The following is a 27,809-nucleotide window of genomic DNA, read 5'->3' on the forward strand; positions in this document are numbered from 1 at the left end:
GAATTATTATACTCTTGACTGGGAATTACTATACTCTTGATTGTTCAGCACAATATCTGAACAATCAATCTGAACAATCCAGATGAAAGTCTCACCACTCTCTTAGTGACATGGGCAGTTTAAGTTCTAGCTCTATGCAATTTAAACATCTGTAAAATAACAGAGCTGAGCAAGAACAAAATTTCAGAGTTCTCTTGCAATAGTATGCTTCATAGCTTTAGGAATCAGAAAAGCATAGAGGGCAATAAATTGTCTGTTTTCCACTCTTAAAATACAACTTCCATGAGGACAATCCTGGTACTCTTAGTACCTAGCAAAGTGCCTGGCATATACAGTGTGCTCAGTAAATTTTTGTTCGATGACTAAATGAGTGATATAAAAGGCAGGACAAGTTTGCTTTGCCCCATCATTTGACTATCAGGTTCTGTAATTAAGAAATTAAATTTATATACCTAAATTATGATTTCATGGTAAATGTGGTAGGCATAGAAAAGAGTATGAGACCCTGAACTTACCTTTGATGTTCTAGATGGGGAAATAAGAAATGTTTACTTGAGCAAAGAACAATGTGGGCAGTAAAGAGTCTGCACTGAAACTATGCAATGGTTCAGAGCAGGGATAGGTCACAGTGCGGAGTGCACAGCCTGCAGTCTACAGAGAAGGCTTTTTGGAGTGTACACACATGAAGCCAAGCTTTGCTTGACTGGTCAAGAAACATTAAAAATGGCAAATATGGGGTTCATGTCAAGAACAGGTTACTATACTGGGCATTGAGATAAGGTACGTCTGGACTTTTATGTATTAACAAGATATGGTGAAAGCAGGTCCAAACTTAAACTTCACATTTTGAATGTCCACTTATGCCACTCCCAGGTTCACTTATCCCACAGTCTGTCACACATTTCCATGTAGATGCCCCTACAACTTTCCAGTGTACCTGATCACTCTTCCCAGGACACCGTGTACCATCTTGGACTCCTCCCTTACCTCCAATTCCATCTCTCACTAAGTTCTTTTTCCTGAATACCTCTTGGGTTTCCCCCTTCCTCCTTTGCCTTAAGTTGTACTTTGGCCATAGATTCCCTGATGCCCCTCCTGCATGGATTTTATCCCCTATATCAAGGATCAACAAAGTTTTTCTGTAAAGGGCCACGTAATAAACGGCTTAGGCTTTGAAGGTCATACAGTCTCCATCTCAACAAATCAACACTAGCATTATTGCCCCAAAGCAGTCATAAACAGTATGCAAGAAAATGACTGTGTTCCAATAGAATTTTTTAACAAAAAGAGGCAGTGAGTGGAATTCTGCCCGAGGACCACAGTTTGATGACCTCCTCCTCAGATTACTACCACAGTACCAGGTGGTTTACAAAAAATACAAATAGAACCATACTGTTCTCCTGCCTAAACTCTTTCAACACTCCCACTGCCCTCAGGATAAGTTCCAGGGTCCTTGGCAGGACATACAAGGACCTCTGTGTCTGCCCCACTGCCTGGCCCTCCAACTCTTACCACTGCACATTCAACAATCAACGACTTGATGCTTTCCCAGAAATACTAGCCTCTTGTGCCATAATTGCACATGCTTGGTTCTATTCATATAAGGTCTCCACTTGTCCATCTGGCAAACTCTTGTATGTCCTTCAAACCTACAACCAACCAATGTCTCTTCCACAAAACCTTTGCTGACCGAAATTCTGAATAAAGTCAGGCCAGTGTCTATTCCCCAAACTCCTTTACATTCTTTTATAGCGCATGTGACATTGGACTGTCATCGCTAGGTATGTGTTTCTCACCACCATCAACTCCACTGGGCCCTAATGAGGGTAAAGGCTGTATATTGCACATCGTGTATCCCCTGGATCTAGCAAAATCTAGCACATAGCTAGGTCATAGCAACTATTTGTTTTATTAATCTGTAAAAACAAATCACAAATATTCCAACCTGGTTCTCATTTGATCTTGTATAACGTAAAAGAAATCTGATTTTTCTCAACATTCTAACTACTGTGGTTATGCAGATGATTTAAATTCAACACCTTCTATTAAAACTTGTCCAAATGTCAGAATGAATTGTTCTTTCTCAGGATGTTGTAACTCAAAATTTCCTCTTTTAAAGGAGATGTACTTTAAAAACTGCTACTTAGCTGTCTCCCCATTAGTCTTTCATTAGCTACTTGAACAATGGTAAATATGTTACATCCTCTTGCAGACAGCATAAGTCCTCAAGCAATTAGTTTGTTCCACCAAACACAGATATACTTTGTTTTATTGCATGTCACTTTTTTGTGTTTTTTACAAAGTGAAGGGAAAATCCTTCATCAACAAAAAGATTACGACTCGCTAAAGGCTCAGATGATAGTTAGCACTTTTTATCAATAAAGCATTTTTATTTAGGTATGTACATTTTTTAGACATATTACTATTGTATACTTAATAGATTATAGTATAATGTAAACATAGCTTTCAATGCACTGGGAAACCTAAAATTTTGTACGACTCACTTTATTGAGTTATTAGCTTTATTAGGGTGGTCTGAAACCAAACCTGCAATATCTCTGAGGCGTACTGACCTGGTCACCACATGACCACAATGAGCAAAACTTCACAGAGCAGGGAAAATTCCTGTGTCTTCCAGAAGCTAAATGGAACCTGAGGCCAGAAGACACACGAGCTCATCAGTACAAACTATAAAAAAAACCTTTCACCCATCAAGCTGGCAAAACTTGAAAAGATTATATTCAGTTTTGGTAAAGATAAAGGGAAATGAATAACTTGTACACACTGATGGGAATGCAAATTATACAATCCCTTTGGGGGGTAATTTGGAAATACTCTCTACTCCTAAAATGCACACCCTCTTAAACTTGGCAGTGCCATTTCCAGGACTTTAACCTGTGGAAAAATTCACAGTTGGGCACCCAGCCCTGTGTGTAAGGACACACCTTTCAGCATTTTTTGACAGCCCACTACCATGTCTAATAGACAGACATCTTAAACTCACAAAGTCCAATGAAACTCCAGAGCCTCAACCAAAAAATTGCACAGCACAGCACTCCCCATCCAGGGAATGGCAACTCTGCCCTTCCAGTAGTTCAGATTTAAAAACACCTTGGAGTCATTCTCAGCGCCTCTCTTTGCATGGCCCTCATCTTATCCATCAGACAATTCTTTGGGGTATGCTTTCAAAATACATCCAACCCCTTTTTACACCATCTCTACCACTCCTATTCTGAGCCAGCCACCATCAGTAATAGCTTCCTAATGGTGTCCTTTGCTCCCAGCCCTCCATACATCCTTAATACATTACCTAAGGCGAGACTTTTCCAATGTTGAGGCATGTCATTATCCTAGTCAAGACCCTGCAATGGTTCCCATTTCTCTCTGAGTAAAGTTTAAATGGTCTAAAATGCTTGGCATAATCTGTCTGCTCTCTCTTACACTCTGACCTCTCCTTCCATATTTCTGGCATTGCTCTCCCTATTCCAGGCCACAGGGCCTTTGTATGTCACACAGTGCAAGAACCACTTCTGCCACAGGGCCCTGGCACAGAGCCTTTGCACTTCTGCCTAAGTACAAGGCATTTGTACTTTACCCAAGTACACACATGGCTCCTGCCTTTACTCATTCAAGTTTTTGCTTAAATACTACCTTCCCCGTGAGATCTACCCTGACAACACTATTTAAAATTGGGGCAACATACCCTATCTCCACAGTCTTGACCACCTAACTCTGCTCTTGTCCCCACCTTTAATATCACTTAACAGTTTCTTCTTCTTAAGATTTTGTTTATTTTTAGAAAGAGGTAAAGGAAGGGGTAAAGAGAAGGAGAGAAACATTGATGAAGGAGAGAAATAACTGATTGCCTCTTGCATACCCCAACCGGGGACCTGGCCCACAACCCAGGCATGTGCCCTGAGTGGGAATCAAACCAGTGACCTTTCGGTTTGCAGACTGGCACTCAACCCACTGAGCCACACCAGCTAGGGCTTACCAGTTTCTAATACACAAATTTATTTATTTATTTATTTATTTAGCATGTTACTACTTATTGTCAGTCTCCCTAACCAAAATATAAACCTCATGAGGGATCTTCATTTGTTTTGCCCAATACTATCCCACATAAAGGTTGCTAAATAAATATTTACTGAATGAATACATATATATTAGACTTTTTGTGAAACCAAAATGAACCAGCCCTAACAAACACCCATCTAATCAATTTAGGTTCCAGTTATTATTAGAAAGAATGAAATAGGCATACATATCCTAATGTGGAAAGGTCCTCCTAGGTAATGGCAATGAGAAAAACCAAGCTGAACTAGGGTGCAACAGTAATTATTACAGAATTATTAGTAATACTGAAAAGATGAAAACAATCTATAATCTCTCCATCCAGGGAACCGTTAATTGAATTATACCAACCCTCACCTCCACACTTTGGATACCAGGCAGTTGTCACCAAGAATTATATTATTGTATTAAGATATCTATTTTAGGTGGGAGAGAAAGGGGACTTATTGATTGAATAGGAAGTACAGTGTAATACTATTTTCTCTGAAAGAAAAAATCTTTGTACATATTAATGCAAAAAGGTTTAGAGAGAAACCAAATGAAATATATATCTAATAGTTACATTTAAGCAATGAGGGTTGGTACTTAACTTTATTCTGTATTATTCCATTTTGCTTAACTATTTCTGCAAGCAATCAAGCAAACTTCAGTTTTGCCAACCACAATAATTTTAGGAACAAAATTCTTACAACTGAAACATTTCATTTTAACTAATCACTTCAAACTTATTCCCTATTCCCTGATCTTATTAAGACTCAATTAACATGGATTTTAAGGCAAGTTTTAAGAGGGTGTGTGGCAGTATGAGGAGCATGGGGGTGTCTGTTTTGTTTCCTGAACCATCCTTAATACCTAAAAAGTGCCTGGCACATAGTAAGCACTCACACATTTATAAAGAAAGTTAGTTCTTCTATGAGACCACCTTCAGGTAAAAACATAAGTAGTAAATTCAAGGGTCCAAAAAGCTATAAAAAGAAATAGCAAAGGCCTCAGTAAACTCAGTAAACTGGAGTGTTAAGCCTCATAAAAAGGATTTAAATGTTTTCGAGTTTTTTTGCTTCCCCTTCAGATCTCTATCTATAATCAGTGGGTATTTTTAAAGCAGCTCTCTTTTTAAAGCACTGTGCCACAATTAATTAGAAAATTAGCCCTGGCTGGTGTGGCTAAGTGGACTGAGCACCAGCCTGCAAACTGAATGGTCACCAGTTCAATTCCCTGTCAGGGCAAAAGCCTCTGTTGAGAGTCAGGTCCCCAGTTGAAGGAGTGCTAGAGGCAACCAATCATTGTTTCTCTCGCACATCACTGTTTCTCTCCCTCTCTTCCCCCTTACTCCATCTCTGAAAATGAATAAAATCCTTTAAAAAAATTATGGCACTTACTGTCTTATAGGCAAGTGTTTCATATAGTTGTTAAATTTGTAGATTACCACTGATCTAATCTTTACTGCAGCAAAGAAATAGACCCAGTGCAATAATTCAGGAAAGGTAGTGAGAAAAAGAGATTCTTTAATCAAAAGAACAACATCAACCTTTAAGATCAATTAAACAGTGAATAGAAATCTAAATGATTTTTATTCCAGTAGAATAAATGATAAACTAGTTTATAGAAAAGAATGTGTATTATTAAATACAAGGGAAAGCTCTGTTTCTTTTTTTCCTATTTTTAAAACAATTTTTTCATGGGATTATACTTTTTGCTCTGTTTGGTAATAGCAACTCCACTCTAGGAACCAGCCCAAACTTCTCAGTGATTGGTCAAAGTTCTCAATTCATTCAGTCATTCAAGAATTACTGAACACATGTTATGTGCTAAGCATTGTGCTTAGAACTGGGGTGTAGAAAGAAAAATAAAAACAACCCCACCCTAACAGAGGTGTTAATACTAACAAAATAGAGTTACATGCACTATGTTTTTTTGCTGCCCTTTCAAATCAGATAAGCACAAACATTAAAACTGTAAAAATCTTTTCATTCAAGAGAGTTCAGTGCAGTTCAGATTCATTTTCTTTCTTTTGTTAAAAATTTTATGTATTGAGCTTTTTAAGAGAGAGAGAGAGAGAGAGAGAGAGAGAGAGAGAGAGAGGAGAGAGAAAGAGAGGGAAACATTGCTTTGTTGTTCCACCCATCCATGCATTCATTGGTTGTTTCTTGTATGTGCCCTGACAGGGGATAGAATCCACAGCCCTGGTGTATCAGAGCAATGCTCCAACAGAGTTCATGGACCAGGGCACCCAGTGATTGATTCATTTTCAAGCTCAGACTTCCCCTTTACTCTCATGCTTAAGATGTCAAACATCTTAGTAAAAATCAAGTGCTATTTTCCCCATTCTACTTTTACTGTTGAATCTGACAGCACACTGAAAGTTTAAGGACTGTCAACCTCATTATGATGAGGAATAAAAATCAATAAGAGCAGTTCAAGGATTGTATAGGACAGGGGTGGGAACCCCCACAGACACTTAGATAGTGTTTAGGCATCAACTCATTAGACTACAGGGGACTGAACAGATTTAGTGCCATTGTTGGCAACATGAAATCACACATCAAATGGGTTTACCAATGCAAAGCAGCCCCCCCCACACTAGTAATGAGCATGGCTTAGGCATCATCTTCCTGGCTTAGGGCATCCTAAATTAACCATGTAGATAGATGTGCTGGTGGCCAATAATGGCAGAAATGTGTCATCAAGACCTGATTAGTAAAGGAAGGCCAGCAAGATCTTTGTACTTAGGGTTTATACCACTTCAAAAGTCTGAAAGCTGACACCTGCTCAGACACAGCCATCCACAGGGTGACTGAATTCATGGTTGGCATCGCGGCCTTTTCTTCCTACCAGCCTTCTCCAAGATGCTATGACAGTTTTTCTGGTGCCAGAGGGTGTCAGTATGACTGCAAGGGATGTGCTTACAGCCAGATATTTGGGTCTGATTAGCAACATAAGAAATGTTTTTTAAAAGGAACAAACATGCTGACAAAATGGTGATTACCAAACTAACTAGATCTTGCCATAAATATATGGTTGCAAAGAAAAAATGTGAAATGTTTTCACCAGCGTGAAGGACATCTTTTTAAACTATCTTTTCCGCATTTACATTTAACTTTAGAAATCATTTTACCTTTAGTTATAGGTGTCTCTCAAATTATTTTCCCTACAGCAACTCTAACAAGCCAACCTCAGAAACACTCATGTGTCTACATTGTTACTGGGATCATTAAGTGGGCAATTACAGTTGGTATCACATCACTTACTTTATATGACATGGCATAGGAACAAGGTCAGAATTCAGTTTATCAGTAACTCAATCTGGTGATAGGCTCCTTTGTGAACATGGAAATCTCATTCTCTCCTTTTTCCTCTCCTCTACCCATACCCACATGCTGAGAGTGAATAAAAACCAAAGTGGAGAGGAGGAGTACCTTATTAGAAGTCTCTGCTAGATGTGTCTTAGTAATATCTGCTAGAGTCATTGCTTATGGTGCCTTTTAACAAATGGGTACAATTTCTGTTCCTACACACAAGGGTGTCAAAGACGTATAGCTGTTCATCACAAAATAGTGCTAGATATGAGAAAAATATAATGGTTTAAGGAGATCCCTTCTGTTAATGAAAACTGTTATCTGCAAGTTTCTAAAGAACCTGGGTCCAGCAGACACACCTGAGCCACATTATAAACTGCTTCTTCTGGCCACAGTTAACAGGTAGTGAGGTTCTGGTCTCCCCTGGGAGAGGTCTCACAATAAACACGACTGCCCATGCTTTTTGCTCAGCAAGGACCGGCAGGAAAGACTCAAGTCTAAAGGTAGTAATAGACCCATTCAAGAGCCATAATTAAGTGAAAAGAACAACAAACTGACCCCATACTTCTTTATTACAAGCACAGCAAAGCCAAATACTAAAACCGCCCAATTTTTTTAAATGCTGCCACAGAAATACAGCCTGAAATATGCAGCCTAAGAAAGAAACCACATAGAAATGCAAACCAGTAGGGTGGGGTGGGAGTTAGAGCTAAGTGTCCTCAGCTGGGACCCTTCCCCTGGGCCTCATCCCCTTTCCCAAAACCAGAAGAGGAAAAGCCTTGGGAGACAAGAGCAGACGGCTTCTGCTTGCTTGGTTGAGAAATGGAGGAATCAAGTCTCTGTTGACATCATTAATCTGCTAGAGCTTTCAACAGCACTAAAATTCATTGGCAAGTGATGAGCTGCGTCTGTTGACAAGTTACAGTGCAAGTTAAATCGCGAAAAGAGCCTAAAAGCATATCCAATCAATACTTGAGGGCTTCCAAAGTTATCATAAAACACTAATTTTCAGAAGTTAATAGCCTTACAGATGATAAAATATAAGCTTTGCTCAGCTATGAAATGCATTTATTTTTCCAGGATGACAATATCTTATTCTGTGGGTTACCCAGTTAATATACATGGGTTTGTGTACATGGCACATATACCCACACTTAAATATTTTTAATATAAAAAAGTGATAATGCCCACATGCAAAAGCTCCCAGTTTTATAGCGAACCCCCAACAATTATGTCTGAACCTTCTGAAAGCACTGAATACTTGTTCACGAGGAATGCCAGACAGACGACAACAAGCCCAGCAAGGGCTATTTGGCCAGCACACACTCTTGAGTAGTCTCCTAAAAGACTCTCAATTGACAGAGCCCTAAGCACAGTGAACTCTAGGAAATAGAATGGACACTACATACCTAATCCTTCCTTATAAATAGGCTACACGCGCCCCCAATTTGACCCAGGTACAAATCCACTTCCTTTGTTTGTAAGGCAAAGTGTATGCACCAACACCATGGACGTGACGGCTTTCTTGCTTTCAGGTACCCAGGGCAATTGAACTTAGGGCTTAAAAAATCCCCAGCCTTCCTGGCTTGGCCCTTTCACTTACAAGAACAAAATAGGGAGACTGACCTTTCAGCTCCCCAAAACTCAGCAAACCAGACCCTGGATTCCAGTTCCTATTTTCTGGATGCCTACAGATAAGACAGTGCTGTGACACACACACACACACACACACACACACACACACACGTTAATTTCCAGGAAACAAACCTAAAAAACCTTCTGCAAGTACATCCTTTCTTTTAAAAACGGGGGAAAAGGGAGGGAGTTCGGATGCAGCTCCTTCCTCTTTTATTAATTCCCGGGAGCTTGCAAAGCCCTCCAAAGTGCAAAGGCATTTGTCACCACCACTGCCCAGCAGAAGCTGCTCTCCCTCTCCCAGCCTCCCCAGCCTCCCCAGCCTGGGGGCCTGAACAATGCAGCAACATACATTTACCAACACCTGCTGGAGCCTATTAATATGCACGGGGACGTATTGATTTCCCCCCTCTCCTTCCCCTGCCCTCTACACTGAGCAGGCTTTCATCTCTTCCTTTACCATCCATCAGGAACTCATTTCGTTGGCCCCCTCCCCCTACCGCCCCCAGTCCCCATTCAGCCGAGCCCCTTGCTCCAAAAGCCCAGACTGACGAGCACACTTTGGAATGCACTTCATTAAAATTTAGCTGCCCAATTCCAACCTGCAATGCGGAGGAGGCAATACAAAGCGCGCGCCACACTTCCTCCAGCATCCCCTTCAAAAGCCCCATTGTTCGCCAGGCATCTGCTCCAGAGCCCGGCCTCTCCCTACCCACTGACCCGATTTTTTCTACCACTCCCCCGCCCCTCCCACCCTGCCCGGCCAAAGGGGCCTGCCCGGTGAATTAAAACGCAGCCTCAGCCATCTGGCCCTCACAAGCTGGCCCGGTTTCTCCCCGCCCCTCCTCCCTGGCACACACACACAGACATACACACACACAGACACACACACACACACAACACACGGCATCTTCACCTCCATGGATGTTCCCACAACCCAAGCACAAACCTCCAGTGGCCAGGAGCCTCTGACACCGCCTGCCTGTCCCCAGGCTTCCTCCAGCGGCGCAGCGTTCGAGTCCAGAGGTGGGCAAGGGGCAGCGGGGTTGGGCGAGGGGGAAATCTTGGACCACTTGTACTTGCCTGCAAACCCCAGCCAGATCGCCAAGATTAATCCTTCCCTTTGTGAGCCTGAAAGCGCCTGCCACCACGATCGTCCTCAGCTCTGCAGCGGCTGTAAAGAGAGGCGGGGGGTGGGGAGGGGTGGGATCCGAACCCCTTCCTAGGCGAGTTGGGGACGCCTCGGCCACCTGACCAGAGAGCGGTTTGCGAGGGAAGAAGGCTCTGGCAGCAGGAACAGCTGACCATGCGATAAGGGAGAGAAGATGCCCAAGCTTGCGCCTTTTATATTACTGGCGACATTTCTAACACATGACAACAATTTCCATCTGTATTTAAGCCGGGAGTGTGAAAAAAAAAAAAAAAAAAAAGAGCATTACATCACAGAGCCCGGGTTCCTAGAGGCTGCCGATATCTAGGCCAGGGGGATTAAGGCCACACCTGAGAGGCAGGCAGAGCAGAGCAGGGTGGGCACTGTATCTGGAGCCAGGCATGTCAGGTCCCCATGGCCCGCCTGGCCCTGTGGAAGCCCCAGGGGAGGGAAGGCAGGAAATGGGCTGCACCATTGGCAAGACGCTGGAAGCTGGGTGGATGAGTGGGTGAAAGCAGGGCAGGGGGAATGAGGACTCTCCAGCTAGGGGTGCAATTCTGACTTAAGGAGACCAGGGGCAGACAGTTTCCAGGGAGCTTCCATGGGACCCACTTCTGCCTCTTCCCCAAGTCTGGAAGGAATTTCAAAGATAATAACTCTCATGTTTGAAATAATATTTTCTGTGGAGTTAAGATAAAGGTGGATGGAGAGGCTTAGAATATTAATTTGAAGAATCCACTTTTGAGGAACAGCCACTTCAAGAATTAAGGATAGAATCTGGTTCAGAATCAAGCTATTTCTTTATTGCTTATCTCTATGTCATTCAAACCCATTCTTTAAAGAATCTGTAAGAGCCCAGGTGTTATCTCCATACCACTCCTGATGAGACATCCCTCCCCTACCCCTTACCCTCCTTGGTGAGAAAACTTTATGGAGACAGGCTTTGGAGAGGTAAGCTTTCTCTGTTGTCAAATGGCCACTCCTTGTCATAAGACAGAGAATGCCCAGACTGTCAAAGCACCTTTCTGTCAGCCAGGTGCTACGCAGTCAGGTGCAACTATCATCCAGGAATTCACTACCTGCTACAATTCAAAGAGAAGGAAATGAAGAGGCTAGAGGAGGCTCTGAGGTGAAGAATAGTAAGAAAATGGTAAAGGGAGGCAGAAGCAAGGGACAGTTCTCCTTGCGGGGGAGGGGTAGGGAGGAAAAGGCAGTGCAGACCCTTGATTCAAAATGAGTGAAGGTCCACGTGATAAGAAAGCAGTTTTAAGAATGAGAGTGGAAAGTTGGTGGAACTGCAGAGCTGTTTAAGTAAGAAGGTAATAATAGATCTTTTCCTCCAATACAGTCAGTGGGATTTCACAGATGAGAAAAGTTGTTTCCTGTACATTCATTATTCAGTAAACAGTCACTGTGTGTGTGGATGTCTGACTGCCTATTCCCTGAACACCCAGGGAATGGGTGTGGAGCATTTCTAATGCTTTTTGACCTTCTGGTCACTCATCATGATCAGAGACTCAACTCTCAAGTCACACTCACTGGGTTCTAATCCATCTCTCCAATTCCCTGCTGTGTGGCTTTGGATAAGTTACTTTCCACATCTATGCCTGTTTCTCCAGGAAGAAAAAAAATGGAACAAAACCTACCTACCTGTTGTGAGGATAATGCATACCAAGTGCCTGGCACAGTTCACCATACCTGAAAAGTGCTCACTAAATGTTACTTATTATTACTTTTGTTATTATGTTCATATCTCTGTGTAAACTGTCTCCACAAAATGAAAGCCCCATCCTCCACTGCAAGACCTGCAAACTGGAACAGCTCCCAGGGCTTCAATTAGCAAAGTGCAGACACCAGCACTCCAGGCATCACTCAACCTGTCAGAAAAAGTGAACACAAATGCCTTAAAAGAAAAACATATTCTTTGCTTCTTGCCTGTTTCACATCTACTTTTAGGAAGGTGAAAATACCTTGAGAGCTGCATGTGAAGTATTAGCTTATATTTTTGGTTTGAGGGAGAAAAATAAACCCTTAAGGGAATAGTGTCTTTTTAAAAAATTTTATTTATTTATTTATTTATCTATTTATTTATTTATTTTTAGAAAGGGGAAGGAAGGGAGAAAGAAAGGGAGGGAAACATCAATGTGTGGCTGCCTCCTGCACACCCTCCACTGGGGACCCGACCCACAGCCCAGGCATGTGCCCTAGACTGGGAATCAAACCAGCGACTCCTTGGTTTGCAGGCTGGTACTCAATCCACCAAGCCATATCATCCAGGATGGGAATAGTATCTTTATCAACCATAAACATAATACACGTGGACATTTACATCATACCCCATTCAATCATTACCAAAGAAAAAAAAGAAAGAAAGTAGATTCTACTTAAAACTTTTGCAATCTACCCTCTCTGGGTGGCTCGGTTAGAGCATTGTCTCATGCACCAAAGGGTTTTGGGTTTGATCCCCGGTGTTCCTCTCCTGTTCTCTCTCCCCCACCCCTTTTTCTCTCTCTAAAATCAGTGAATATATCCCCAAGTGAAGATTGAAAAAACAAAGAAAAAACTTTTGAAAACCCTTAGCCGCAATCTAATGTTGAAAAATGGGATTTGTATTTTATTAGTTTTCCACAAGAAAATTATTGTGCAGTATAAATTAAATTGCTTTTTTGCAAGGAAGCTGCATTGAGACTGCATGGAAGGGAACAAAAATACAATAGTCATTCTCTCTGTGAAAGAAAGAAGGAAGGTTTTATTCAGTAGGATTCAAGGATAGCTCCCCAGTCTTCAATAGAAGGAGAATAATAGCCCTCATTTGGTTTGGAAATATCCTTAACAATAACAAATTATTTTCAGCCAGAGCTCCAAAGACCAAGTTTCTATGCAGAAGTAAAGCAGAAGTAAAAGACTCCATGAAAATCTACTTGCTTTTCATCAGAGTACATACTTGATCTCAAAAACCAAGTCTCTCTGAGCTTGTGTGGTCTCCAACATAAACCAGGAGAGATGCTTAATTGAATTTCTTCTGAACTCTTTTTTTGTCACACACAAAAAATTAAAACCAATAGGTCCTGGGCCAGCCTTTCTTCAAGTGGTGCCTGACTTCTCAACCTTCAGGTCAAGCTATGCAGTGTCTTCAGCACACACTTTAGCATGGCAGCAAAGTGTAGACCCTTCCTCACTAGCAATTTTTAACAAACAACTGTGAGAAAGGGGCTAAGAATTTACCTCAGTGGACAATTCAAAAGCAACTGGGGAAATGATCAGGAATCAGGCCAATTAAATGTTGTGAAAATGTGACCACTGATAGATAGCTGGTTCCAACCCACCTGGGGCTGGATTAAGAGACATTACCATGCCACACCTTCACTCTCTTCGGGGGGAGGGGGGGGTGATGGGAACAAAGAATTCCTTCCTCACAGGACTGTTATTAAGACTGAGACAGGCCCTGGCTGGCGTAGCTCAGTGGATTGAGCGCGGGCTGGGAACCAAACCAAAGTGTCCCAGGTTCGATTCCCAGCCAGGGTACATTCCTGGGTTGCAGGCCAGAACCCCCAGCAACCGCACATCGATGTTTCTCTCTCTCTCTATCTCCCTCCCTTCACTCTCTAAAAATAAATAAATAAAATCTTAAAAAAAAAAAGAGTTCAATTAAAAAAAAAAAAGACTGAGACAGTACAGGGCAAAGCACTTAGATGAGTGCCAGGCAGAGAAGGGTGCTCAGTGCTAGTTTTCACTGCCATGTCAATCACTTCTAGCACAGGTGTGAATTTCCTCCAAAAGCTTATTCTGAACAGAAGAATACATGTTTGTATTATTCCATTTATATGAACTTCTAGAACAGACAAAATTAATCTAAGGTGATAATTCACAACCATGGGTACCTCTGGGAAGGAGAAATATTCAGTAGGAGGAGACAGGACAGAGCCTGTTGGAAGCTCAAGTGTTTTATATATTTATCTGGGTAATTGCTACATGGATGGATGCATATATGTGTACATGTGGGAGTACATGTGTGTATGCGTGTGTAAAAATACATCAAGCTCTGCACTTAAGATTTATAGAGCTTACTATGTGTATTTAATTCCTCAAGTTTTAAGAAAACTCTGTTACAACCCATATATGCCATGCTGCAGTAACTGTCATAACTGTCATGCTATTCCAGCCGAGTCTGGAAGATGGGGAAGAAATACACCAGTTTGTGGTATAAGGAAGAGAGAGGGGGAAGGAAATGGAGAGAGAGAAGTGGGAGGAAGGCAAGAACAGAGGAAGGGAGAGAGAAGGATTGATACAGCAGGCAAGCCAAGCTCCTAAAGCAAATAATATGATTTCAGAATAAAACAGCAATGCCCTGGCTAGTGTGGTTCAGTGGTTGGGTGCCAAGCTACAGATCAGGGGGTCACTAGTTCGATTCCTGGTCTAGGGCACATGCCTGAGTTGCAGTCCAGGTCCCCGGTAGGGGGCACATAAGAGGAAACCACACATGATGGTTCTTTTCTCTTTGTCTTTCCCTTCCCCTCTCTAAAAAATAAATAAAATCTTTAAAACAAAAAACAAAACAGCAAGTGCTATTATTAACAAGTTATTTTTTTATCTCATCAGTGTTCCTTAGAGATAGCATACTTGTTTAGTTATATCTGACAGTGTTTCTTAATTTTGAAATGATTCATATCTATAGTGAAATGAGAAGATGGGAAATTCCCCCACAGGATCCCAGACACAGATTTGGGTGGGGTGTCTAATTCTAGTAAAGTAAAGGAGTCAGAATGCCCACCAGTTCAGTGGGTGGCCTATGGGAGGGTAGATTCAGTAGCAAACATGAAACTCAATCAGACCTCTATTAACCACAAATTTCTATCCCCTGGGAAAAAATTGGGAGAGCTGGGTCAAAGACCTTCTTATAGATTCCCAGAATTAGCTATGGTCAAGCAGGCAGTGCTGCCAGAACTTAGGCCGAATTTCAGTTGCCCTGATGCTTTTATATGACGTTTCATTTTCAAGTCATCTCATACACATGAAGAACATTTTATCCACAACTCAGGCAACATTTCCTCAAAATCCCACTGAAATAGGTGTGGTGTTTTTTTTCCCCCTAAATCACTAATTAAGCGAAGTTGAGACTGTGCAAAACCATTTAGAGATGGAAGTAAGAAATGTACATTCCTCAGATCAAATTATGATGAAAACAAACAAGACAGATGCTGTAACTCCTAACAATCCTATAAGATCTGTTTGTAATGATGTCATCCTATGAAACGGGAGAGGAGAAAAATGTCAAGTTCATTTATGTACAGCAACTGCAATTAGAAAGCCAAAGTAATAAATCTTTTACAGGTCAGCAGCTTGTTGACCTTGAAAATTACTTCATTTCTAGCATAACCAAATTTTGACTCACTTTTCAAAGAAAAGCACTTAAGGCAATTGTATGGCTCCACTTCAATTAGGCAGGTCACAAGAGCAGAAAAGTCCCAACTAGAAATGTGGCAATCAGAAGACATGGTCCAGGAATAAAGAGTTTTCTTCTGATGACAGGAGTGATGAGAAAGGCAATGAGAAGGCTGTGCCCTGGCAACACTGGGATTCTGGTAGCACCAATCTTGCCTGCTTATACAGTACTTGAGAACTGTCACTTGCCTTGATTAGATGTCTTCCATTAACAAGCAGCAGAAGCTGGGTGTGAAATAGCCAAGCCTTGGTTCAGAGATGTCACCCCATAGCCCTTCCTATCCCTCAACATTGCCAAGGAAAGGAAAGAGCAAGAAAGTCATTTGACCCAGGTCTCCTAGTCATGAAGGGCATCCAATTTAGACTTTCATTCTCTTCAAGTAAAGTAGTGTCCACAGTTACAAAGATACACTAAAAAGAATAAAATATATTTAAACCTGGGGTCTGTTACCAGACTATTACTGATTTCAGTGCACCTTACGTTAATGTCTTATACATCTTGCAACTAGTGAATAGTATAATTATATTGCATTGTTTTGTGTATGGTAAAAGGATTAATTAAATGCAAACATTAAAACCATGTCCTAACTTGTGCTGTTGCATTGGTATTTGTTGTCATTTTTATATTTCAAGAGACTAAAAAACCTAAGTGGTCTCTTAAGCCTTAAGAGGTCGTTAGGAGCAAGCATCATCCAAAGGGCTTCATTATCTAGAGACTGGGCCTGAAGATTAGGATGCTTAAGGTATCTATTATACCCCTAATAAACAGCTTCCTTTTAAAAGAGAAGTTAAGCTTAGAGATGTTAATTTGCCCACAATCACATGGTTAGATCTTTCCTGATTCTCCCTGTGAAAGAGGTTCCACTACTTTCATTTCACCTCTCCTTTGGTATTTATGTCACTTCCTGGTCACACTGAATCACTGGTCTCAAGATTGATCTTGGTGCTGGTCCTTGTATGTCATTCCATCCTGGACTTAACCTGATGGTGGGATTTACCTTACTCCGGTATAGCGGCCTCCTATTTGTCTTCCCCATTACACTGAGGACTCCCTGACAGCCAGAAATGTTACTTGCTTGTATTAGTATTTACTACATGTTTGTGAATGGACAAATAAATGGAAGAAATGTAGAATGGCAGGGTAACTACATAGATCAATTGATTGATAGAAATAAAAAATGAAAGAAATAATAGTTACTACCCAATAAGATCCAAATCTAATACTGTCTCCAGCCTTTAATTAGCTGAACGAAGAACGGAGAGATCTTCTAATTTGATTGGATTAGACTTCCATGTTTACGGACCCAGTGAATAGTAAGTAGCCTTGCTGGGGTAAGGCGCCACTTCACCATATTTGGAGAGCATGATTGAGGCACGTAACTCCCAAATGAATGAAATTTGATTCTGTCTCTCAGGCTTCACATCTAGCTGAGTATCTACAATGAAAACTCAGCCACTACAATAAAACCTCGCAATCAGGGTGCTACCACCAAGGCACCATTCACACAGATTACAAACTATATGCCCTCTGGAGTTGTATAATACAGTGCCTTTAATGGGATCTAAGACTAGAAAGTATATAGAAACATAAGAGAAGACACCACCTCACAAAAGAGGTATACACTTTCTTTTTTTAAAAAATCTTTTCTGGCACTATAAAATAGGCAACATGAGCCACTGGTTAAGAGCAAAACTTCTAGAACAATACACCACAGCTCTAGCACTTAACAGCTGTGACACCTTGAGCAAGTTATTTAATCTTTTTGTTCCTCAGTCTTCTTGCATTTGGACAGCAATACCATCTACACTACAGGGCCACTGCAAGGACTGAATAAGTTACTATGCTAATATGAAGTAAAACCTAGCACATGGCAAGTGTTCAATATGTTAGTAATAATATTATATTTTTATATTCACCTAGAATCTCAGCAGATATTTGGATCCATTTAAAATATTTTTCTTTCTTTCTAAAAATAGTATGTGCATATCTATCTATACACATAGATGTACACATACATGGTCTAAGCAAATAAAATGTGGTGGTTACTAGTGGGAGCTCTAGTATCCATCCTGATGTGCATTCCAGTCCCATTCCACACCTGTGAGGCAACTCACTGAACACTGCTATACCCCAGTTTCCTCACCAAATAAAAAAATATAATTAAAATATTTAGCATATACCTGGTATTCCGTAAGTGGCCAATCTTTTTTTCAGTATATGTACAATGTTGGCTCTGGCTGGGTATTTTTGTTGGTTAGAGCATCATCCTGATACTGCAAGGTTGCAGGTTTGATTACCGGCGAGGACACATACAAGAATCAACCAATGAATACATAAATAAGTGCAGCATGAAACCAGTGTCTTTCTCTTTCTGTCTCTGTGTCTCAAATCAGTAAATAAGAATTAAAATAATAATAATATACGTACAATGTCTTTCAGGCTAGTATCTCTATACTTCAATAACAAAATCTCAATTATAGGCTAAAAACACTGATAATAAATAATGGGGGGGGGGAATAAAAAGATAACACATGTAATCCCTTTCTCCAAATTATATTGATTGCTTTTTAATTTTTTGTAAGGATTTATTTTTAAAATATTTAGAAATAATTTCAAATTTACAGAAAGCTGTAAAAATAAGAATAGTACAAAGAATGCTGCATACACTTCACCCAGAGTCACCTAATATTGACTTTTTAGCCCTTTCCCCACACATAATACATTTTTAACAATTTTTAATGTTTTGCAGCCATTCAAGAGCAAGTTGCATTTACTGTGGCCCTTTACATTAAATACGTGAGATTATATTTCCTAAAAATAGGAGCATGTAATTGCTTATTTTTAAATGCAATAGGAAAATATGTCACTGAGTGAAGTCTACCCATATTATGGCTAAAATAACACAAATGACATATTCTTATTTAAATTTAAGGTGATAATTTGGGGTAGTGCATTCCCTTGGGACTTTCGGTAAGCCCATCAGAATATGGCCAGTGAAGTGTCCCTGGCTGGACCTTAGCATAAATGTGCATAATCCATTACAGAAGCTGAAAAATTATCTATACTATTTTACTGAACATATTTGATACAAGATTTATTTTAAAATATATTGTACTTTATTCCCTTCATTTAAATGACTCTTGGAAAGCTAAAACATGGTAAAATCATCTCATAAATAATAGAGGGTAAGGATACTGTGAAAATGTCCATATCCCTACAGAAATTGCTGTGGAAATTGCTTTATAATTGCAACAAATCTTGATGAAAAATGTTAGCTGAAATTATAAAGCAATTAAATAAATTAACATGACTACCACACAGATATTTTAGTATCCTAGACTCCACCAAGGACCACTCTATAGGTTATTAAGACTCTTTTTAAAATTCAATACATTAATTTCTAAAGGGACTACACCCAAAGACATTTACCACGAGCTTGGACTCTTGGATGCAGTTAGACTGGATTTGAATCTGGGTTCCATCGTTAGTAAACTGCATCCTTGAACAAGCCACTTACCTGAGCTCCCCATACTTCAACTGCCACGCTCATAATACAGGATGATAACACTGTGCCTCTCAGGGTTTGGAGAGAATTAAAAGGGACAGGATTTGTAAATTGCTTAGCACAGTGCCTGGTACATAGAGTAACCTCTCTATTAATGATAGATATTATTATTAAGCAGTGAGGCAGGTCTAACACGTTTTCATAAGACTATAAATTACATCATCTCTAATTATACTTAAATCTAAACTCCTATGTCTTCTTGTTTTTCTCTACTCCTGAGAACCTTAGGACAAAGAACACCAGCCAAACCGTGTTTATACGAGTCTATTAACACTGGACATATAAATCAAGTCCAGTGTTATGAGCTCTTAAGTTTGTAGTTTTTCTTTCTTTTGTTCCCCAATGACTTCATCTATTCAGCAAATATACAATGGCAATTAGGGTAACAACATATAGTAAGAAACACCAAGAAAAAGAACACTGAGGAATTAGCTGATGCTGGGAAAATGCAGTGAAAGTACTGTTTCAAGCATGCCTACTCTTGGCTGGATCATCCAATTATTAATCTTCATATGTTCTTGCCTAACTTCTAGTGTTAGGTTGTTATTCAACAAATGTTAGAAAATATTTTTTTAAACTTAGCTTGCTCCCCCAAAAAAGAATCACACAAATTATACAAATCATTAAGAAGAGAGAAAGTCATATAAATAAGGCACAAGAGCCTAATGAGAGCTTGAAAAGAAAAAAGGGAGAATGTGGGTTTGAGGAGTCATGCTAGGAGGAGAGGGGAGGGGAGGGGAGGGGAGGGGAGGGGAGGGGAGGGGAGGGAGGCCTGAAAGAAAGACGACTGATCTAAAGGAGGACCTACAATGTGCAGTGCTCACTGCTGGGGGCTTCTGTACTTCTCATGAACATCAGTAATGGTGATGAGGAAATGGAGTCCCACAAAGTCTCAGTCACCTGCTCAAGTCAACAAAACCAGTAAATGCTTGAGCCTGCCAGCCACTCTAACCCACCATACCTAAAAGTCCATCACACCTGGATGTTCTAGCCCCAAGGAAAAGAGGAAACGCCTGATTCAGGAATGTACAAATCCTCTTCATGAACTCAGTGATGGCACAACTCAGTATAGATTCCTCTGGTGCTTCAGTGGTCCTTAAGGGACAGTCTAGAAATGAGAAGTGCCATTGTGGTTTGGGTTGTCACAAACACAGGGTGTGCTCCTGGCATTTATCTGGTGGGTGTTATCAGGAGAGCAACAGAGAACTTTCCCACCTCCCTCATAATCCTCAGTGCCCCTCCCAACATTCATGTGGAAGAAAATCTGTTCATAGTTACCTGAGCCCAGAGCCTAATTCCAAATTATATCTGAATAAAAAGTAATTTTTCTAATCTCGTGTTTCTTTTATTTCGGCATAAAACTCCTTACCTAGACTACTTTGTTACTTTGTAAAACAAATCATACTCCAGCTTATACTTGGTGGAACAAGACACTGTATGAGAAGTGATCCAGCAAGCAGAGGGGAAAATCCCCTTGATACAGGCAATCTTGTGTTTAAAGTGTTTTCTATTTATATAATGCTGGGCCAAGCACTATAACAAGTACAATAACAAACAAAAAGCATAAGAATTCAACCCTAGCCATGAATCTGCTTTGTCGGCAGAACATCTCATTATATTGGGTGTTTTTAGCAGCACCACACTTAAAGTCATCTGTTAAAATATATATATTATGTAGGATAGAGAACCCTATACCACAGTATGAACCGCTCATTTCTTTAAGTCTTGGCTTCTTTGAGGACAAGCCAATGGGAATCCAAGGTAGAACAAATACGTTCTGATGGAGAAGGAAGGAAAGGCTAGGTGGAGGTAGTAAGTCACTGAGTCAGTGACTAAGAAGAATCTCAAGACCACAGACCATCCAGAGCACAGGAGAAAATACAATATTGATGGGTAAAGTTAAGGGCAGAGAAGAGTTGAGAACTGATGGAGAATTAATGAAGACAAATACTGATTGTGTTATATGCAACAAATGTTTGATTGAATAGAAACAAGGCAGGATTGAAGAGACAAATGGGCTTGAGTTCAGACCTCTAATAGTTTGTGTATCCTCGATGAGGCCAGAGTTAGAGATGACACATATATAAGGATCATGGCAGGGTACCTCACCCAGTAGGAGAGGCCACAACTGAATAGCTATTATTGCTGTTCCTGGTGACAGTTTTACAACAGGCTAGGCTTTGTAAAGGCTGAAGCAAATACCTGTTGTAGACAGTACTTCATTTTGTTAGAGGACGAGAGCAGTACACACAGTGAGAAGTTCCTAGTGACTTTTATCTGATCAGTTCCAGGGATGCTTGTAGAACTGTCTAGTTCATGAATTACAACCTGAAGCATTCCACTCATATCAAACACGACCTGAACATGGGGATACACATTCCAGGAGAGAAGCAGTGTGCCAGTGTCCAGTTCTTTATCCTGGTCCCCTGCTGATAAACTGGTCTAGCTCACATCATCAGCTCGAATTTGAGAATGGGTTGACTTTTGGCAAGCAGTGTTGGAAATAGCTATGCTTAAAAGAAATGAATAGGTTAAAATATATTTAGAAATGGCACAAGCAAAATTAGGATCCTTTATGTTTACCATCACATGAAATTTAAATTGTCTTGTAGATCTAAGCAATTTAATCCCTTTGTAAACTTCTTTAAGTCCATGATGAATGCCTCTTGCACAGGTTACAATGGACCTAGTGTGAGGCACAGCCTTGGTCAACAAAGTGTTAACCTACAGAACAAAAATTACCTATCCTTTCCTCTTTCGGATGAACTCTGGTTGAAAAATAAAGAGACCATCATAAACAAATCAACAAACAAGTGTTGGAGAGGATCTGGAGAAAAGGGAGCCCTAGTGCACTGTTGGTGGGAATGCAAACTGGTGCAACCACTGTGAAAAACAATATGGAATTTCCTCAGAAAACTAAAAATGGATCTTCCTTTTGACCCAGCAATTCCACTGCTGGGATTATACCCTAAGAACCCTGAAAAGCCAATCCAAAAGAACCTATGCACCCCAGTGTTCACAGCAGCAGAATTTACAATAGCTAAGTGTTGGAAGCAACCTAAGTGCCCATTAGTAAATGAGTGGATCAAAAAACTGTGGTAAATTTACACAATGGAATTCTATGCAGCGGAAAGAAAGAAGGAGCTCCTACCCTTTGTGACACCATGGATGGAACTGTGAAGCATTATTCTAAGTGAAATAAGCCAGGTGGTGAGGGACAAATATCATATGATCTCACCTTTAACTGGAACATAATCAACAAAAGGAAAAAGCAAGCAAAATATAACCAGAGAAACTGAAAGTAAGAACAATCTGACAGTAACCAGAGGGGAGGTGGGAGGGGATAATGAGGGGGAAGGGTTTTCAGGAACTACTATAAAGGACACATGGACAAAAACAAGGGGAACGGTGGAAACAAGGGAGGGAAGGGGATTTGGCTGGGATGGGGGTAAGTGGTGGGGGGAAATGCAGACAACTGTAATTGAACAACAATAAAAAAAAAATTTTAATAAAGAAAAATAAAGAGAGTTCCTTAGAGTGGAGCCCAGAGAAGAGACGAGAGGAGAGCAGGGCGGGGTATCAGGGTGTCATTCAGCATTCCAGAGAACCAGTACTACAGGATGAGTTGTATCTCGTTTTGACAGCCACAGTGTAGTAAATGACAAGCCCTGTCAGGTGACACATTTATCTTCACAGGAAAAGCAGCCATTCCAAAGCAAGCATCTCAGATGTCATACCAGCTCAGACAAGAAGTCATAAAGCAGGAAGACTATTGATGCAGGAGGTGCAGGGTGTCTAGACTGTAATCAAAGCAGTGTGAATGGGCACAGCAGCTCCAAGCTCACAGGAGCCTTGACTTTCTCTCCGGGCCGGGCCTGACTTACCAGCCAAGTAATTGGTGGAGGCCTTATCAGCCATCTAGGGGCTCAAGCCTCTGAGCTGCCTTTTATTCTAAAACCTTTATGGCAAAAGCAGCCCTGCTGTTTCTCCCAAATTCGAAGTAGCCAAGAAAACCAAAAAACAAAAACAGAAAAACAAAGAGCATCTTTATCCATTTCTTCATGTGTTCATTCATTCAACAAATACTTATCCCATGGTCTAGTCACTAATCTGGGTACAGGCTGGTCACTGAGGTAGCTACAGTCCCCAACTTCAGAAGAGTTAGATTCTAATAGGACAGACAAACATGTAGGAGGTATGATGGGAGTCACAGAAGGTGATTCCGGGAGCACTGAGGAGGGCAGTAGATGCAATCCATGGAGGCCTTCATGGAGGAAGTGGTCTCTGGGGTAAAGCTTAAAAGAAGGCTGTGAACTGGTCACATGGAAAGTTAGTGAAATAATATGTATCCAGTTATAAAAAGATACCAGGTGTGCTTGGGGAGTTGATGAAGTTCATACAGCTGAAGCACTGAGGGAGAGGAGGTCAAGAACTTAAATAAATTTGAAGGGCAGGTGACAGAAATATTATCCAGATGGCTCTGAGGAATCAGAGAAGTGAGCAACACAGACAATATTTACATACATATCAAGTCCATTTATTTAAAGGTGGTTTTCCATAAAGTATACTAAGAAGAGATCTAATGAAAAATAAGATAAACCTAGATATTTCACGAGAATCCTGTAATGATTTTTAAAAGCTAAATAATCATTAGCAATTATTAAAATTCCATTGTACATACCAGTGAGTTACTTGAAATTCAGGAAGAGGACACTTATTTTTAAGATACAGTGTTTTACATAGCCCCAACCCCCAAGATATAAAACCCCATGATTTTAAACAGTCAGAACTATAAAATTCAGCAATGGGAAGCTTTTTTCCATTTTTCTTCCATTCTCAATGGTCCACATTCTACTGCTCTAATCAGTGTTATTTAGTACACCCCACACAAGACTTAGAACTGTCTGAACCCTGACCATGCCACTTGCTAACTACATGACTCCAGGCAAGCAATTCACCTAGCTGAGCCTGATTCCTGCGATGGACCCATCTCTGAGGGTTGCAGGCAGTGTCTGGGGAGATGGTGATTGCAGAGGGTGCCTCTGTTTCTGTTTTACTGAAGCGTAAATGAGACCAGAGAGGTTACATGATTGTATGGACCACACAGCTACACAGCAGCCCCAGCCTTCACATCAGGACTTCTGACTCATTCTGCATCTAGTTCTCTTTTCTGTCATATTTATTTTGGCAGTGTGGTGATTTTCAATGGTAAATATAATCATATTTCAACTGCAATGACCTTTTTCATACTGTGGGAAAAAAGGTTTTGAATAAAGGGGAGTGGAGAATAATAACTAACAAAAATAGCACTGGATGAATATTTTAAATGGGTGAATTGTATGGTATGTGAATAATATTTCAATAAAGCTATTAAAGTTAAAACAGCACTAGATGAGATATGGGTAATGAGGCCGTTAGAAGAGGTTCGATTTTGAGGAAATCATGTATGCTGCTTCATTTTCTCACCTGTGAAATGGGGCTACCATTACCTGCCCTGTCTTTGCTTAGGGTGAGGATGAAACGGAGCCTCAGTGGTAAAACCATCATGGTGCACATAAGGCTCCAGTGCACTAGAGGACACTGAAAAGAACTAGAGAACAAAGGGGCTTTATTTATTAATTAATAATGATATGTGAGCCTCCTAAAATGTATAGGTAAAGAACGCTAGCCCAACTGGCAAGCACCTGTTCATGAGGTCATCCCTTTTCAAAGTACTGAAGTCACTGAAGTAGCAGCAACAGGAAGCTCTGGGAGACAGAGATTACACAAGCTTGTTTCTCTATGGCACAGTTATACATACCAGGAAAATCCGTTCTCCAGATCGATGGTTTCCTAACCAATTATCATGACAGGTTGGTATAGAGGTTCTACTTCACAAGTCACATGGGTCAAAGAATCCGAATAAACACACATGTGGCTGGAGATATAGAGCCTATAACAGAATCCTAAGTCCCATCTGGCCTCCTCATGTTCAAAGGCACACACACTGTACCAGACTCAGAAACAGACCTCTGCTGAATTTCCTTTCCATTTTATGAAGGAAATGTAAAATGAAACGTTACCTGTTTTTTTTTTTTCCAGTAGGAAGACCATTTCCATGTTCCAAATTCCTAATTTATTGGTTTCATACAAATGCAACATCAATACCAAGGACTTCATACAAGCAAAGATAAAACATGATTTTTCACAGTTTTTAAAAGGCTGAGATCATTTTTGCTCCAGTTCCTACATAGTGGTAAGCTTAAAATCAAGCCATTTAGCTCACAGTCAGGTGCAATAAAATCAGTGGAAAACATAAATGGGAAAGCATGCCAAAAATGTAACCATAGTAACACCACAGATGCGTCAAGAAATGGTGTGCCTGTGATGGTGTGCCTGCGTGCTTCATTTCCCATTTCTTAAATTGGAATCTAAGTAGGGAAAAGTTACACAAAGAACAATCATGATTCTGCAGCTACTAAATTCTGCAAAACTGCACTCAAACTGAAGATCTAGAACTTCAGAGGTGGCTCCAGTATAGCCATAGAAACAGCCCTGATGGTTTAAGAGATGCCACTTAGCAGTTACCTCCTCTCTCCATGACTGTTTCCTCATCTATAAAATAGGTATTAAAAAATCCAACCTCAAAAGGTTTTTCTAAGAGTAAAATTGGACAATATGTCAGAGGCAGGAGACCTGAGGCCCTGGTCATTGTTAAGCCTGTTTTTACTGTCTTACCTTAGTAGTGCCTTGGTTTCTTGATCTATAAAAAGAGCATGATAATCCTGCTTTACCTATGTGTTTAAAATTAAAAATTATTACTAAGCCAAGTGTAAGGAATTATTATTATACTATTAGGATTATAGTTTTCAATTCCAATGTTGAAAGCCCAAGGGAAATGAAAGCTAGAATTTCCCCTTAATTCATTATGACATTTTCTCTGTCAGGTGCATTTCTGCCACTCTGCAGAAAGGGGCAACTTTGGGGCACTGAGCCACATTACTTGAAGTCAGCCTCTCTTTCTCTGGGAGCCTTGGTTCTTTCAACAAGTAAAATGGAGGACAGGGGTGTATTCTAGAATCTGATCTCTAAAGGTCCCAGTCTAGATGCATGGTCTAAGTCCATGCAGAGCTGTGGCATGTCTTCAATTAAGTTATGTTTATTATTTTGCAGTAGTATCAGGAAATATTCACACTCTAGCACATTTCTTGTGAAATATTATCTTTAAAAAAAAACAAATCACAGCAATAGGCAAGGTACCTTAAACTTCAATTTATTCTTCCTTTCTTTTCCTGGTTAAAATACAATATTTCTAAAAGACATTTCAAACTTTGAAGGATGGGGTAATAGAGAGGAGACAAAAAAACTTCCCGAAACATTCTTTCTTCTATTTTGAATGAAATCAAATAATTTCATGTCCTTGCAGGTTTACTACCTTATGACTGGCTGTACAGGGATGAAGTTTGGTAGCACATGGTAATACTTCACCACAATTAAACTGCCAATAATCTACTTTTCACACACCCACCCATCAGTAAGGTGCCCAAACTGGCTACTTACAAGGCACAGCATGGCAATAGGTACCCACTTCCTCAGTTCTTAGTCCAAAGGCCTCGTCCACACCATGGATAACAATTATGGTTAATATTTATGGAAGCTTACACCTTGTCCATACTAAGCAAAATTGACATACCTCGTCCCATGTACTACTCACAACAGTTCTATGAAGTTATTAGTATGACTGAGATATCCTTTTCACTGATGTGGAAATTGAACCTTAAAGGAGAAATAACTGTCCTGGCATTATAAGCCAGTAAGTGACAGAGCCAATACTTGAAAGCCATGTAATTCACCTTACACTGTCCTGTGAATCCCATTGTTGATTATGATTCCCAGACTTACGGAGCCACTGAGCGAGCAAGCTGTCACGTGTTCCAGACCAGCTCTCCTCTCTCCCTCTACTTTTCACACACCCACCCATCAGTAAGGTGCCCAAACTGGCTACTTACAAGGCACAGCATGGCGGTACAGATTATCCCTTATTGTCTGCTGGAGTTCGTGATCAGGAGACCCTTTCTGGAACCGCTGGTTGAGAAAGTGCCGTAGGTCCTTGTTCAGCTTTCCTCCTGTAGGAAATGTGTAAAACAGATAAAACACATCAACAACAGGGCTTCCCAGAGGCCAAGCAGCCTGAGAGCTATGTGGAGAAGCCACAGGAAGCCCTTCTATTCAGCCACCCTCAGTCATTAGGAGGACTGACTGGAGGTTTTTCTGTGCAGAAGAGGAAGCAAGCAAGAATGTAACAATAATAAAGCAGCATAAAACAGCCTCAATTTGGGGGCCCACTTCACATAACACTAGAAGCCTAATAATTTACACTAGGTTATTACATTAAAAATATGTGGCACAGACATTTGCAGACACTGTTACAGGAAGAGAGTAAATGGCCAACACCCTAAAGAGGACAATCTCACAATAGATGACAAATCAGGAAATGTTCTTTGCCCAGGGATCCAACTGGTGAAAATTTGCCCTATGGATATACTTGCAAAAGTCTGCCAGCATATCTAGTATTGTTAATTGCAGCATTTTTATAACCGCAAATAAATAAAAATAAAAACAACATGGAAACAACCACCAGGGATCAACAAGTTAAAGCAGTTCATC

At 40.6% G+C, this 27,809-nt stretch overlaps 1 protein-coding gene across 21 annotated transcripts in view; it reads right to left on the reverse strand.

The window, feature by feature from the left end:
* Window positions 1-27,809, reverse strand: part of MAGI1 (membrane associated guanylate kinase, WW and PDZ domain containing 1) — a 604,195-nt gene that overhangs the window by 207,695 nt on the left and 368,691 nt on the right. For 20 of the 21 annotated variants that reach the window (XM_036031542.1, XM_036031539.1, XM_036031533.1 and 17 more), the window contains exon 2: window positions 27,152-27,268. In XM_036031542.1, the coding sequence (XP_035887435.1) occupies window positions 27,152-27,268 (117 nt within the window). Of the gene's footprint in view, window positions 1-9,607; window positions 9,696-27,151; window positions 27,269-27,809 lie in introns of those variants that run through there. The other variant, XM_036031545.1, reaches the window with a different exon arrangement.

The sequence above is a fragment of the Phyllostomus discolor genome, chromosome 7 (assembly GCF_004126475.2).
Source record: "Phyllostomus discolor isolate MPI-MPIP mPhyDis1 chromosome 7, mPhyDis1.pri.v3, whole genome shotgun sequence".
NCBI classification, from domain to species: domain Eukaryota; kingdom Metazoa; phylum Chordata; class Mammalia; order Chiroptera; family Phyllostomidae; genus Phyllostomus; species Phyllostomus discolor.